The 13,566-nt window shown below is 37.6% G+C and overlaps 1 protein-coding gene across 6 annotated transcripts in view; it reads right to left on the bottom strand.

The window, feature by feature from the left end:
- Positions 1-13,566, bottom strand: part of Arhgap18 (Rho GTPase activating protein 18) — a 178,555-nt gene that overhangs the window by 21,039 nt on the left and 143,950 nt on the right. For all 6 annotated transcript variants that reach the window (XM_090338145.1, XM_090338147.1, XM_090338144.1 and 3 more), the window contains exons 8-10: positions 9,002-9,079; positions 5,191-5,350; positions 3,399-3,481 (exon numbers count right to left, since the gene is read on the bottom strand). In XM_090338145.1, coding sequence (XP_090194271.1) covers positions 3,399-3,481; positions 5,191-5,350; positions 9,002-9,079 — 321 coding nt within the window. The remainder of the gene's footprint in view (positions 1-3,398; positions 3,482-5,190; positions 5,351-9,001; positions 9,080-13,566) is intronic.

The following is a 13,566-nucleotide window of genomic DNA, read 5'->3' as shown; positions in this document are numbered from 1 at the left end:
CTGTGAGGTTCTCAATGTTGTTTTGTTAATTTGTTTGTTTAAGGCTCGAACTCAGGGCCTCAGCATTTGTGTTCAAGCTCTCCACCATTTGCACCCCAGCTCCCCTTCCACCTTTTCTGAAGGTCAATTGGTGATGAGAATCTCGTGGACACTTTCCTACCCAGATTGGCTTTAAACCCTGATCCTCAGATCTCACAGGCATGAGATCCAAGGAGGTCCACACCTTCCCCCCCAAAAAAGATAGAAGAAACGAATGCAAGGGAAACTTCCCACCAGAACAGGCTGGTTAATGGTCCTTGTGATATTCCCCACTTCCTCTTGTTGTGTAGACCCCATCCTCTCAGCCACCATCAAGCCACTGAAAGTCTGGATGCTCTTGTCTGACTTCTCTGATGGGGCTTAAAGCTTACACTGCCTTTGCTATATCACTTCATTTTGTCTAGCTGTTTAATGTTCTGTACAGGTAAGGCAGTGCGTTAGGTCCATTTTAGGGAGCATCTTTCTGGAGTCAGGTGTTGTAATCATTCACATTGTGCAGATAAGGAAACTATGTATTGATGGTCCCTCAACTAAAAAAAATAATGGCAGGGAAAGTTAATCATAAAGAAGGGTTGTTGGATGTAGTTTGAATTCTGAACTCTGTGCTAAAAGAATCAAAGGTCATGTGTTCTTATTTGTCACAGAATCCCCAGCTGCAAAGGGCAAATGTACTACACTAAAATGGAAAACAAAACTAAGTTACATTTTTAAAAATTCACAAGATTTCAGGGGTTAAAAGATCCTCTATATTGTAGTACATTCACTTTGTCTCAAATTATAGCTACCTTCCAGAAATTTGAAACAGACTAGATCTAGTCTAGATACCTAACAATAAGATTTATGTACCTAATTTGTAGTAGGAAAGTGAAAATGTAATCCAAGGACAATGTTATATTGAAACAATACAGCTTTCCAATGAGAACCAAAGATTAATTGAAGTTTGGGGGGGGAAATATTTAATTTCTGTTCCACAGAGACTAGAATAGTTGTTCAGGGACCAATGTCTTTCTTTCTTTATAAGCATAAACTACAGAAATTAGATAATTATTTTAATTTTGGTGTGTATTTGCAGTAAGCTACTCAAAATCTTACTATAAGGATACTAGAGCGAGAAGGAAGGAGAGAAAAAGGGAAAGAGAGACAAGGAGAGTAAATGAGAAATCAGACATTAATAAAATATTACCCTAGACTTGGCTAGAAAAACCACAGTATTTTATCTAAATAGTAATAAGTTTTCATCTTTAATAAATAATATATATATAAATAATGATGAAACAATGAATCTGCTTTTATAGGAAGCATTCTCTGTGAGTTCAAGCAGTTACTCTTTAGTTACTTCTGATCATAGGTAAGTCTTAACATTTCTACCTTTTAAGAGTTGTTTGTTTACGAAAGAAGAATATTAGAGGAACTATTGCACGTGATCCAGAAGCTGAATATCAACACTTGTCCCCCGTGTTTAACCGTTCAAGAAATTTTCATGAGTTATAAGGGGGGAAAAAAAATCAAGATTTAAGAACTAGTGTTTTTTTTTTTCTTAATATGAAATTTCTTTCCATGAGACTTAATGTTAAATAAAAGAAATGTAGAAGGTTAGATGTCTACCCTACCTCTATTTAAAAATTAATTTAAGGAAAAAAAATAAATAAATTTAAGGTAGTGACAAAATGTAAGTTAACCAGTCTTTCTAAACCATATACTGAATGTTTCCTTTTTTCTTTTTCATTGAGATTCTTTTTGGTGCCAATTCTAGGCTTGAGCTCAGGGCCTGAACACTGTGCTTAGACTTTCTCAAGGTTAGAGCTCTACCACTTGAGCCTCAGCACCATTTCCAGCTTTTTCTATGTATGTGATACCAAGGAATCAAACCCCGGACTTCATAGATGCTAGGCAAGCACTCTACCACTAGGCCAAACTCCTGGCCCTGTCATTGAGATTTTTTTAATTAGCACACATGGGTAATATAACTGGGGGTTCATGGTAACATTTCTATGCCATACCTGCACATAACATATGCATCCACGTCACCCTCTAGCCCTCTATCCTATTCTCAGAATTTCAAACAGTTGCATATATATATATGTTATAAAGTACTATGAATATTCATTTGCCCTTTCCATTCACCCTCCTCAAGAATAAAACACCGGATCATGTTATTTTTAGTGTATATTAATTGTACCAAGGAGTTTCACCACACCATTTTGCCTATGCATGTGTTATATCTCAATCAGAATAGTCCCTCCCCTCTGTTGATACTATCTCTGTCTCCATCCTTTATTTAATGGCTCTCAATGAGATTCCTAGGCCCTCTTCATACACAGACATGATGTACTTCTGTATTATCCATCATCTATCATTCTCTCCATCTCCTCTTCCTTGTCCCCCCATAGGTACAATGATATGTATGTATGTATGTATGTATGTATGTATGTATGTATGTATGTATGTTTGTGTACATACATACATGATTACATCTGTTTAAAATCTAGAGCTTATATATGAGAGAAAGCACACCATATATTGAGCTTGTTGCACTTGGCTGACCTTAACATAACGATCTTTTATAAAAATTTAGTATTGAACCCTTAACCATCACTCTATAAACTTTTCTGTTTTGCATCTTGCTTTCTTGAGACAAGGTATCATCTCCTTGTATTTCCCAGCAGAGGTTCAAATTCGCCACCTTCCTGCCTCCTCTTCTGAGAGCTGTAGTTATACATGTACACTATGATAACTGGCTTAAATTTTTACTATTAAGGAAAATAAACGTAAAACAATACATGTCAGTTATCAGAGCTTCTGATAGAACATATAAACAATGGTACTAAATCATTTGAATATTTTAGTAAATCATTTAAAAATGATATTGCAACTCTTTAGAGAAAGAATTAGAATTTAAGTGATCTATCTTTAGGTGAATAAACATTTCAAACTACTATTGTCATTTATTTTAAACATCACTTAGAGCTACAAAGTACTGTAACAATGTTAGATAAGAGAGTTACATTTTATAACTTTATTTATCACCTTCTCAATAACATTAAAGAAATACCATTTAGAAAATATAGGGAGGAAAAAAAATGTGGAAAACACAAACGAGTACCCACATTTCCATGAACCAATGAACCATAATTACCTGTTTATTATAATGAAAATGTTAAAACAGCCTAATATTAGCAACACGATCAACCTATTAAATAAATGGACAAAGAGTACAAGCATTTTTTGTCACCAACTTTACTCTAAAGTAGGCTTGACTTCAGGTTAATGTTTGCAAACTAAACATCACATTATTTTTGCCACAAACAGTGAAACATTACCTTGCTTTGTTCTCAGGGTCTTTAAGTGAACAGGCCTACCTTTAGAGTGTCTCTGTTTGCCTCGGGCAGGAGGATAACAAGAAGGTTCAAGGCCTGGAGCTGTTGCTTTTTGGACGGAAGATCTGCAGATAGATTAGAACATCTGAATTTTTTACTGACCATTTTACTTTTTTTATTTTTCATGAAAAGTGACTTTGCATAAACACGACAGTGAAATGTAAGACACAAGGACTGAGCAGCAAGTCTTGTTGAAACTGTGAGTTAGAGATTGGTAGAAGCAGCTGCTAGGAGCTTCCTCTCTCTCAGAATGCTCACTTCCAACTGTGCTCATATGACAAGCAGCCTTATGTTTGCTGACATACAACAGTGCTCTGGGAAGCATTTTAACTTCTGTGGGATGATTCCCCCATGAAAAGTATTAGAAGACTGGCCCTTCAGTGACATGGTCTGAGTGTGGCTTTAACTGTGACATTTGTTTCCTTTCATGGAGGGTGAACAAAATGACAAAGAGAGAGTCCATTGATGCCGCCAGCAATATGCCTGGAATACAATCCATGTTCAGTAAATGTTTGTGGAATGAATTAGAAACCAAATAGCAATGAAAAGATCTAAGAGGTTACCATCTGCAGTCTCATTTTTGGAGTTCCTCAGCCCATTTAAGTAATATTCATGGACATTTAAAATCATGTCTGCACTTTACAATGGTAGACTTGGTTTGCAAGTAGGAAATGTATAAAAAATAATGCACTTTAATCATCGAATACATACATGCATGTACACACACACACACACACACACACACACCACTGATACTGGGGCTTGAATTCATGGCCTGGGTGCACTCTGCCATTTAAGCCATAGCTTCACTTCTGGCTTTCTGATGGTTCCACTGGAAATAAGAGTCTGCACTTCAAACCATGATCCTAATATCTCAGCTTCCTGAGTAGCTAAAATTGTAGATCTGAACTTAAAAAACATTTTAAACAGGAAATATGTTCTGCTTAAGAAAGAAATATGTTTAAAAACTACTCAGTAACTTTCACATCTCTCACAAATTTTGTGCGAAACAGTTACGATATAAGCTAAGCCTAGAAATCATGTCCATTTTGCAGCCCTTAAAGACAGCCTGGAGCAAGGGGGTCAGTATACTCACTGGTGGTGTCCCTCTCTCACTCTCAAGGGGCTCAGTGGGGAAGAGAAAGCTATGTCTTTAAAGACGTGGCATTAGTTCTCTAATCATAGCTTCTAGAAATAAATGGGATACTATGCTAAGATACAAACCTTTTAAGATCTCTTCTTCTTGGCAAAGAAATCAAGATCCATTATAGACCTGAATTAGTGGGACTCCCTCAATGTGACAGCAAAAATGCCTTTCCCCAATTCCAACAACACACTTGCATACAACTATCTCAGAATCTTGTTTTTCAGTACTACTCACACTCTATCACATCTCCTTGTGCCTTTTGATAACTGTTAATCCACAGCTTCTCCAGTAAGTGTTGCTTTTTAACACTTGGCAAGAAAAACATGATCAGAGATGTGATATGACTCATCCTATTATGAAAAAAATACAAAGCACTGGCTCCAAAACATATTGTACTGCTTAAATGCCATGCAATTCATCTCTACCTGAAGAGAACATTCAGTGATTAATTCCAACATATATACTCAGAAAAGAAAAGGAAACCAAGCTTGGGGAAGAAGCAACCCTCGGCTTGCTCAATATGTCTTTTCATATGCATCTCTCATGCCCCACAATGCCAAACATCATTCAGACAATTAAAATGGATGGCAACAGCACAAGGACTGCTGTAAGACGGATGGCACTTACTCTGCACAACCTGAAAGGCCTTGAGGTATTCTATGCTGAGCAACGGCTGGGGAAGCTCTCGGATGAAGAGTTTCAACAGACTGGCTGCATCGTGTTGTTTCACACTCTCCCAGTTAAAAGTCCCTTCATAGAACTTTGCTTCTAGTTCTTGGCAAAGATTCTAAACAACACAAAGAAGGAGGAGGGGAAGAAAACAAAAGAGTTATCAGTAAGTACATTTATTTTCCCTGCTGGGAATGTGATATGGTTTCCACTTTATAAGAATTTCACTTTATAAAGATAACAATAACAACAAAAAACCCAACATCAATTCTTCTGTGGCATGGAAAACCCATGTGGTACTATAAACCAAGGAGAAATTGTCCTTAAGGCCACATTCTTTTCAATTCATTCAACAAACTTGAATTAGTGGAGATTTAATTATAAGATTGCTCAAAATAGTTTGTCCAGCCTGATATTGGTAGCTCACACCTATGTTTTTAGCTACACTGGAGGCTGAGATCTGAGGGTAACAGTTCAAAGCTAGCCTAGGCAGGAAAAGTCCAAGAGACTCAGATCTCCAATTAATCAGCAGCAAAATGCCAGGAGTGGAGTAAAGGCTTAAGTGGGAAAACACCAGCCTTAAGTGATTTTTAAAAAAGTAAAAGAAAGGCTGGGAGTTTGGCCTAGTGGTAGAGTGCTTGCCTAGCATTCATGAAGACCCGGGTTTGATTCCTCGGTACCACATACATAGAAAAAAGCCAGAAGTGGTGCTGAGGCTCAAGTGGTAGAGCTCTCGCCTTGAGAAAGTCCAAGGACAGAGCTCAGACTCTGAGCTCAAGCCCAGGACCGGCAAAAAAAAATAGGAAAAGAAAAATCCTAGAACCTGAGTTCAAGCCCCAGTACTGGCACACGCAAGAATAGTTTTTCCACTTGGAGGAGTTCATCTAGATAAATGTAATGCTTTGTTAGATTAAAATACATCACACACAAAAGGAAAACTATTATTGTGACTGGGGTCCTGGCTCAAATGGTATAGTAGTACCTGCCTAGCTAGCTCCATGTCCTGCGTTTAAAGCCCATGTCGTCCCACCAATATAAATATTGTGTGTGTGTGTGTGTGTGTGTGTGTGTGTGTGTGTGTGTGAAAGAGAGAGAGAAAGAGAGAGAGAGAGAGAGAGAGAAAGAGAGATGGAGATAGATATGATATGTAAAAGTATATGCATAAGCAATCTTTGGATCTAAAGCAGAAATGATCTCTGATAAAAGAACTCTGAAAAATGAAAATCAACTCCTATAGCAAATGAGAGATGCTCAATGCATGGTCATGATAATGCCAGCTCCTTGTAGAGTTGGGAGTGCCCTACTCAGTTACCTTGATAGTTTGACAAATATGACAACTAAACTATTACAAATAAATCAACTTATCATTATTATTTCCTATTACTATTTTTACTGTCATAAATCCTTCATATTTCCTACTTTTTGGAACTACTTTCTCAAATGTGTGTGTGTGTGTGTGTGTGTGTGTGTGTGTGTGTTAGTGTTATTTTTTTTTGTTTTTCTTTTTGGTATGGCACTGGGGGTGGGGAGAATGAATACAAATTGTCACCCATGCCAGGCAAGGGCTCTGGGTGAAGCTACATCCTCATCTCTTGGTTTCCTTATCACATATTCTTCTCAAGGCAAAGTCCCACTCTAATTGTTTCTTATAATTGGTGAGATACATGCAGGCAATACTGGGAATGGAATGTGGTGGAAAGAGAGGAAGATAGAAAGGGATTCAGAGGGCTGGGAGTTTGGCCTAGTGGTAGAATGCTTGCCTGCATGCATGAAGACCTGGGTTCGATTCCTGGTACCACATACATAGAAAAAAAAAAGCTGGAAGTGGTGCTGAGGCTAAAGTGGTAGAGCTCTAGCCTTGAGAGAAAAACCCAAGGACAGTGCTCAGGCCCTGAGCTCAAGTCCAGGACTGGCAAAAAAAAAAAAAAAAAAAAAACAGAAAAAAAGAAAAAAAAAGGGATTCAGAAAGCAAAGGAAGGAAAAGGCAAGAGAAGGGAAAAAGAAATACAGGAAAAAGCTGGAGAGAGAAGAAATGAGGGAATGTAAGTAGATGGATGGATGAAAAAAGGAGGTAAGAAAAGAGTAGAAAAAAATAATTGGTGGGACAAGCAAGAAGACAGCCAAAATTTTGCTCATTTAAAGTACTTATGATAGACCAGCTGTGCTTTCTCTGGTCTATGACAAAAGGATGGGTTAACCAGCTGACACAGCTGAATCGGTTCATAGGCCTTCCTAGAGATTCTATTTAGTTGTTCTTTTGCCAGCATTCCTAGCTCAAAGTTAAATCCTCATTACATTGGCCATTTTGATTTCTGTCAGTTGGTCATCCCACTCTACTAAGGAGGGCCTGAGTGCTTTAAACAGTCCATCGAAAAGCACTATACCTGCTGACATTAATGATAGGAAGCCAAGTAGAATTATTCTTTGGGAAGAGAACCACTTTTTTTTTTAAATAGGAATGATGTTTGAATTAAATACAATGCCTAGTATTGCTGGTGAGCTTGTCTTAGTTGTTGGTAATGAAATGAGACAATGGCAAATCATCAAACTCATAAAAAAAATCTCCCAACAGTTTTGGGGACCTCAAGGTATCAGCCACCAAACTCAAGGAATACAAGCTTAAATTTGAGGGTTGAATGTATCAGGTCCCCAAAACTATGAAAATAAGGTCACTGTTCGTAGCATCAAGTAGACTGAAAGTAGTGATTCTCAACTAGGAAAATATCAAAATGACAGTTGAATCCAGCTGAGGAATGCATGCACAGTAATTACAATCCTGGGATGGGGCGGGGCGGGGTGGGGGAGGCACAGCCCTGCTAGTCACAGGTAAGGATGAGGAACAATCCCTGAAAACCATTTCATCCTGATCCACTCAAGAACTGTCCTATCAAAGAAAATCGACAAGATGCTCTCTCTATTTTCTGATGGAGTTTTCTAATTCATAAAGACAATGAATTCAATGTGGCGTGTTCTTAGGCTATCTCTCTAGAGCTAAAGATGAGTTTTGAAGCTAAGGTAAAAAATGCCAGGTTAATTTTCTCAATACAACTGTGATTTCAAATAAGACTCTTCTATAGATGTAACCCCCCTGGAAAAGCAGATGTACTGCGCATCACCTATAGGCTCATTCAGTTGTACTGTGCCTTCCCTCAAGATTCATTCCTCAGACAGGACAGGAGCATAGAGATTAAACAGAAGGTACCCTGTGATAATTGGAAAGAAGTGCCATTGAGCAAAAACAAAGGGCCAGGGGACAAGGAAGCATCCAATTGAAAAATGTAGGGACCATCTTCCTTCTGTCCTCAGCCAGCCAGAGGCTATGCTGGTTCCAATAAGACAAGGAAACTTGACAATCAGCACTGCATTTGCTAGTTTACCATGACAAACAATATGTAGGGACTAGTTTTTAGGGTTCCTAATCTGTTCACCTGCTGGAGTCTTATAATACTGACCTTTTAAAAATAAAAACACAGCTGCTATGACTCATGACTAAATCATCACCATAGCCACCTATTAATATTTTGAGTCACCAGGTTCTCTTGCTCATAGGAAATCGTAGTTATGACGGAGATATGGGAGGGGGAAAAACGAATACAAAAAAATAAGAGATGGTAGAAAAACGGAATCTAAGCTGAGTGTTCAGTGGTTTTATTGCTTTATTTTAAAGCATGTTGTTGAATACAGAAACAAGGGTGTGGCTGGCTTCTAGCCTGAAGACACATAATTAAACAATAAAATGGCACATAAACAGAATAAAAGGTCATCTTACTTTGATTCTCATGGCAGCTCCAGGTATTCGTAGGAGGCCTTCGGTTTCTAAACCTCCCTCTTCAATTCGAGAAATCAACTGGGGAAAAACAAAAACATGCTGATGTTGGCATTTGTGAGGAATAACAATTTAACATCTGTTTCACATATAAATAAATGAAAGCTGATTACAATGACATGTCAACTGTATTTTATGGGGGTTTGAATGTGATCTCCGTATCAACGTTCAAAATACAGAGTCCAACAACTTTGGCTATAATTTGGAAAAGAGTCAGGTCTTATTTCAACTTCATCACAGAAATGTATCATTTTACATAATAACTGTGGTGACTCCATACCCCAAAAATGAAGATGTACCCTGTTTAAAAGCAACAACAACACCCATTTCTTCTGCTGATTGTACTATGTACAACCAAATATACCTCATGGAATTCTAGTATTTAGGCAATTAAATCTCACTTACAATTTGTTTTGAGAAAGAATTGTTTATAAGATAAATATTTTAAAAATGGGATAGGTGCCAGTGGTTCATGCCTGTAATCCAAGCTTCTGGAAAGGCTGAGATCTTAGGATTAGAGTTCAAAGCCAGCCTAGAAAAGGAAAGTCCATCAGACTCTTATCTCTAATTAATCACCCAAAAGCCAGAGATGGACATATGGATCAAGTGGTAGAACATTAACTTTGAGAAGAAAAAACTGAAGGAGAGGTCACAAGCCTTCAGTTAAGTTTCAGTATCTACATGCATGCATGTGCATGTATGTAGGCCCCACCCCCACACACATACAAATTCATTGCTAGTGTCAATTTAAAATATTAGTGGCGGGGCAAGAAGTTTGGTCTAGTGGTAGAGTGATTGCCTGGCATGCACAAAGACTGGGGTTCGATTCCTCCATACCACACACATAGAAAAAAGCTGAAAGTGGTGCTGAGGCTCAAGTAGTAGAGCTCTAGCCTTGAGAGAGTCCAAGGACAGTGCTCAGGCCCTCAGCTCACACTCAGGACTGGCAAAAAAATAAAAAACGGGGGGGGGGGCAATATGCTTGTTTTTGTTTTTTCTACCATTACCGGGGCTTGCTGGAACTCAGAGCCTCACATGCTTGATCACTTTGTGTGTGTGTGTGTGTGTGTGTGTGTGTGTGTGTGTGTGTGTGTGTGTGTAAGCACTAAAAACATAAAGCAAATGGGGAGATTACAGTGAGAAATTCTAAAAGCTACCAAGAAGGCAAAAGAGCTGTCAGCTTCAGGGCACAGTTATTATGCATTGAGAAAGCAAGAATGGACTTTCTCTGGGCAAGGCACAGACCATCTTGGGGGTATTCTACTATTTTTATGGAAGTAAATTTCCATGTCCCCGGTTTAAAATACAAGGCAGTTACTAGCATCCTTCCCGAAGCCACTCCATTTCCCAAAAGTCTTCTTGATGAAAGACAGATCTAGTCCTCCCCTTTTGCAAATTTAATATACTAGTCTCTAAACAGCCTGAGGCTTAGAATCTTCCAGAACACAAAACAATGTTTAAAAATTAAAACTTTCTTTTTTCCTCTGTTAATGGTTAACCAAGATACTATAAACTACAGTCTCCGCAGGGTTGACCTCACCTATAAAATGTCCATGACATAAAAAACATGAGGTCTTGAGCCATTTGTCTAGATGTTCTGAAGTTGGCTATATCATAATGTGTGCACCAGGGATGGGTGATGGATTTTCAGTGGTAATCTGACCTCTCCTCGTCTTGGATTAGATTATGGCCTAATGATGAATTTACACTGATCCAGCCAAATAAGAATGAAGAAAAGAATAGACTCATTGCTTTCCTAAAGGTATGGTTCACATGGTAAAGTATCAGCCTTGAGAAGACAAAATTAAGGGGCAATACCCAGACCCTGAGTTCGGACCACACTTCCAGCACCAAAATAAGTTAGTAAATAAATAACAAAATTTTGAAAATGGTCCTCCTAAGGATTCATTAATCTTTGAAGTATCTCTGGTCAATGAATGATATGATTTGTTAAAATTCAGAACTTCCAAGGTCATATTTTTCAATTTACATTGGACAGAAATCCAAAGCAAAACCTGTACAAGTGATTTTAGGATACCCCTGGCATCTAACAGTCAGACTTCCTTTTGACACCAAGAATATCTAATGTGGCTGCATAATTGAACAATCAAAACATAGATTTGGCCAACAGGCTATAAAGTGAACTTTTTCCATAAAGTAAAATGAGCATTTCTATTTATCTAGGAACATGGCTTGAACATGTCTCTGAGAAAAAAAGAAAAGCATAAAAGATATTATTAATAAGTATTCGATATTAGATAAATTTTGTTGTGCCTTTCTTGGGAATATTTTCTCAAGAATTAAATAAAGTAGAATCCTCTGAAGACTGGTAATAAGTCTTTTGGTAAATCAATAATTTCCTTCTTTCTTCTTAAGAAAGTTGGGAAAAGACTCAGTGATATTATCACCTGATGAATCAAAATATACTCCTCATAATAGATCTCTGTAACTTATTGCTCAGAGTGCAGGGAAGATGCAAATAGATGAGTGACACTATCAGTAAGCTCTTTATACTCCTCTTTATTTTCTTCATGAAAACAAATATATTTAGAGTTGTTTTCCAATACTTCAAATGAGTAGGCCACTAATCTCCAGGATGTCCACAATAGAATAACTAAGTAATGGAAAAAATGAGAAGTTCATGAGAAATAACAAAGGAAAATAGTTTTCCTGAGGGGAATAGATGCAATCTTCAGCTTGGTCAGGGAGCATATTTGGACATTCTAGTGAAATTCCCTAGGCAATGGGGAATTGTTAACCTGGCTGAGCTATAGTGCCTAATGAATCGTTCAATCAAACACAAACCTAAAATGCTCAATTGATAGTATTTCTTTAAACAAAAAAAACAGAGTAGCATTTGAATCATCAGCTTCAATACAGCATATGGCCCTCTAATAAAGTGGTGGTCTCCATCTCATCAGTTGAAGGCCTTAAAAGCAAAGACTAAAATTTTCACTGAAATAGCAATCTTGCCTCAAGACTGCAACACTAATTTTTGTCTAAGTTTGTACACCATAGATGAATATATATGTGCATATATCTATACATGTGTATATACGTATATGTAAATACACATATATTGGATATGTATATCTCAAAAAAGTTAATAAAATTGATACTTACCAGTACCCATAAGAATCACAGCAAATTCTTTAAAATAAATCTTTCCATCTCTCTATTACATATATCTTATCAGTTGTATTTCTCTGGATAACCCTGACTAACACACATATGTGGAGGCTGTTGCTGAGATTTCTGCTTTGCAAAGCCATCTGTCTACAGTAACTCATGCCTTTTATTGACATTAGAATTTCAGTAAATCGACTACAGTCTCTTGTTCACAGGAACACAGTTGACAAGTATTCATACAGATAGAGGCTTTACAGGCCATGGCTGGCAGAAGATGATGAGCAGAATAAACTGTGCAGAAGAGAACTAAGAGAGAACTAAGCTGGAGACACAGTAAGATAACAGGTATAAGTGCAAAGACGGGCAGAATAATAAAGGCACCAATGGCTAGGAGGGAAAACAGGAAATTGATCTGGAACAGAAGAAATGCCATGTACATTGAGCAATGTGATTGCTTAAAATTGTTGAGCCAATCGACTGCAAATCAATTTCTGCTGTCCCACAAATTTCAGAAACTGTGAAATACCTAGGCTATCACAAAGAATCTATAGCTTTGGCTGTCTGCAGCTGATTTGCCTTAATTTTCTTACTGCCTTCTCTAGTTTTTATCACACGTAATCTGTGTGTGTGAACAATGATAGAGGTTAGGTTCACATGTATTTTTTTTTATTGCTACAGATATGCTCCTTATGAATAATTGGATGTTGACTACACAAGCGACTTGATAGTTTAGCAATCATTTTCTAATTCTACTTTATGGTTTCTTTACCTACTTTGGACATAGGCATTGGTAAATTAAATTGGACATCCTCACTGTAAATAGGGAAGCTCGGGAAATATGTACAGGCATGAAATATTCATGAAGATTGAATTCCCTGGAAATTTATAAGCAGTTCTCAGCCCTGTGTATTATAGAACTGAAATCTCAATTATACAAAGCCAACTAATAGACAGGAAAACGATGCCAGGTAATCACAGTTACAGTAATAACACAGGAAACATCACTGTGAAAGAAAAATTATGAAGCCTGGAAACAAATTTGCTTCCTGAATAAAAATATCAAAGTACAAAATAAAACAGCATATCAACTAAAAAAACTGTTTTATGATAGTATAAATTTTTTTGTCAGTCCTGGGGCTTGAACTCAGGGCCTAAGCACTGTCCTTGGATACGTTTTGCTCAAGGCTAGTGCTCTGCCACTTGAGCCACAGTACCACTTCGGGCTTTTTCTGAGTGTGTGGTACTGAGGGCTCTGTGCATGCTACATGAACACTCTACCACTATGCTATGCTCCCTACCCAATAGTGTAAATTTTTTTTAATTCCACTTTTAGCTCACATTGGTTCTCTCTACATTGACCAGTGAAGTCAGACCTACTT

The sequence above is a fragment of the Megascapheus bottae genome, chromosome 8 (genome assembly GCF_031878675.1).
Source record: "Megascapheus bottae isolate mThoBot1 chromosome 8, mThoBot2.hap1, whole genome shotgun sequence".
Taxonomy (NCBI): domain Eukaryota; kingdom Metazoa; phylum Chordata; class Mammalia; order Rodentia; family Geomyidae; genus Megascapheus; species Megascapheus bottae.
This window is presented reverse-complemented; position numbering and strand designations above follow the sequence as displayed.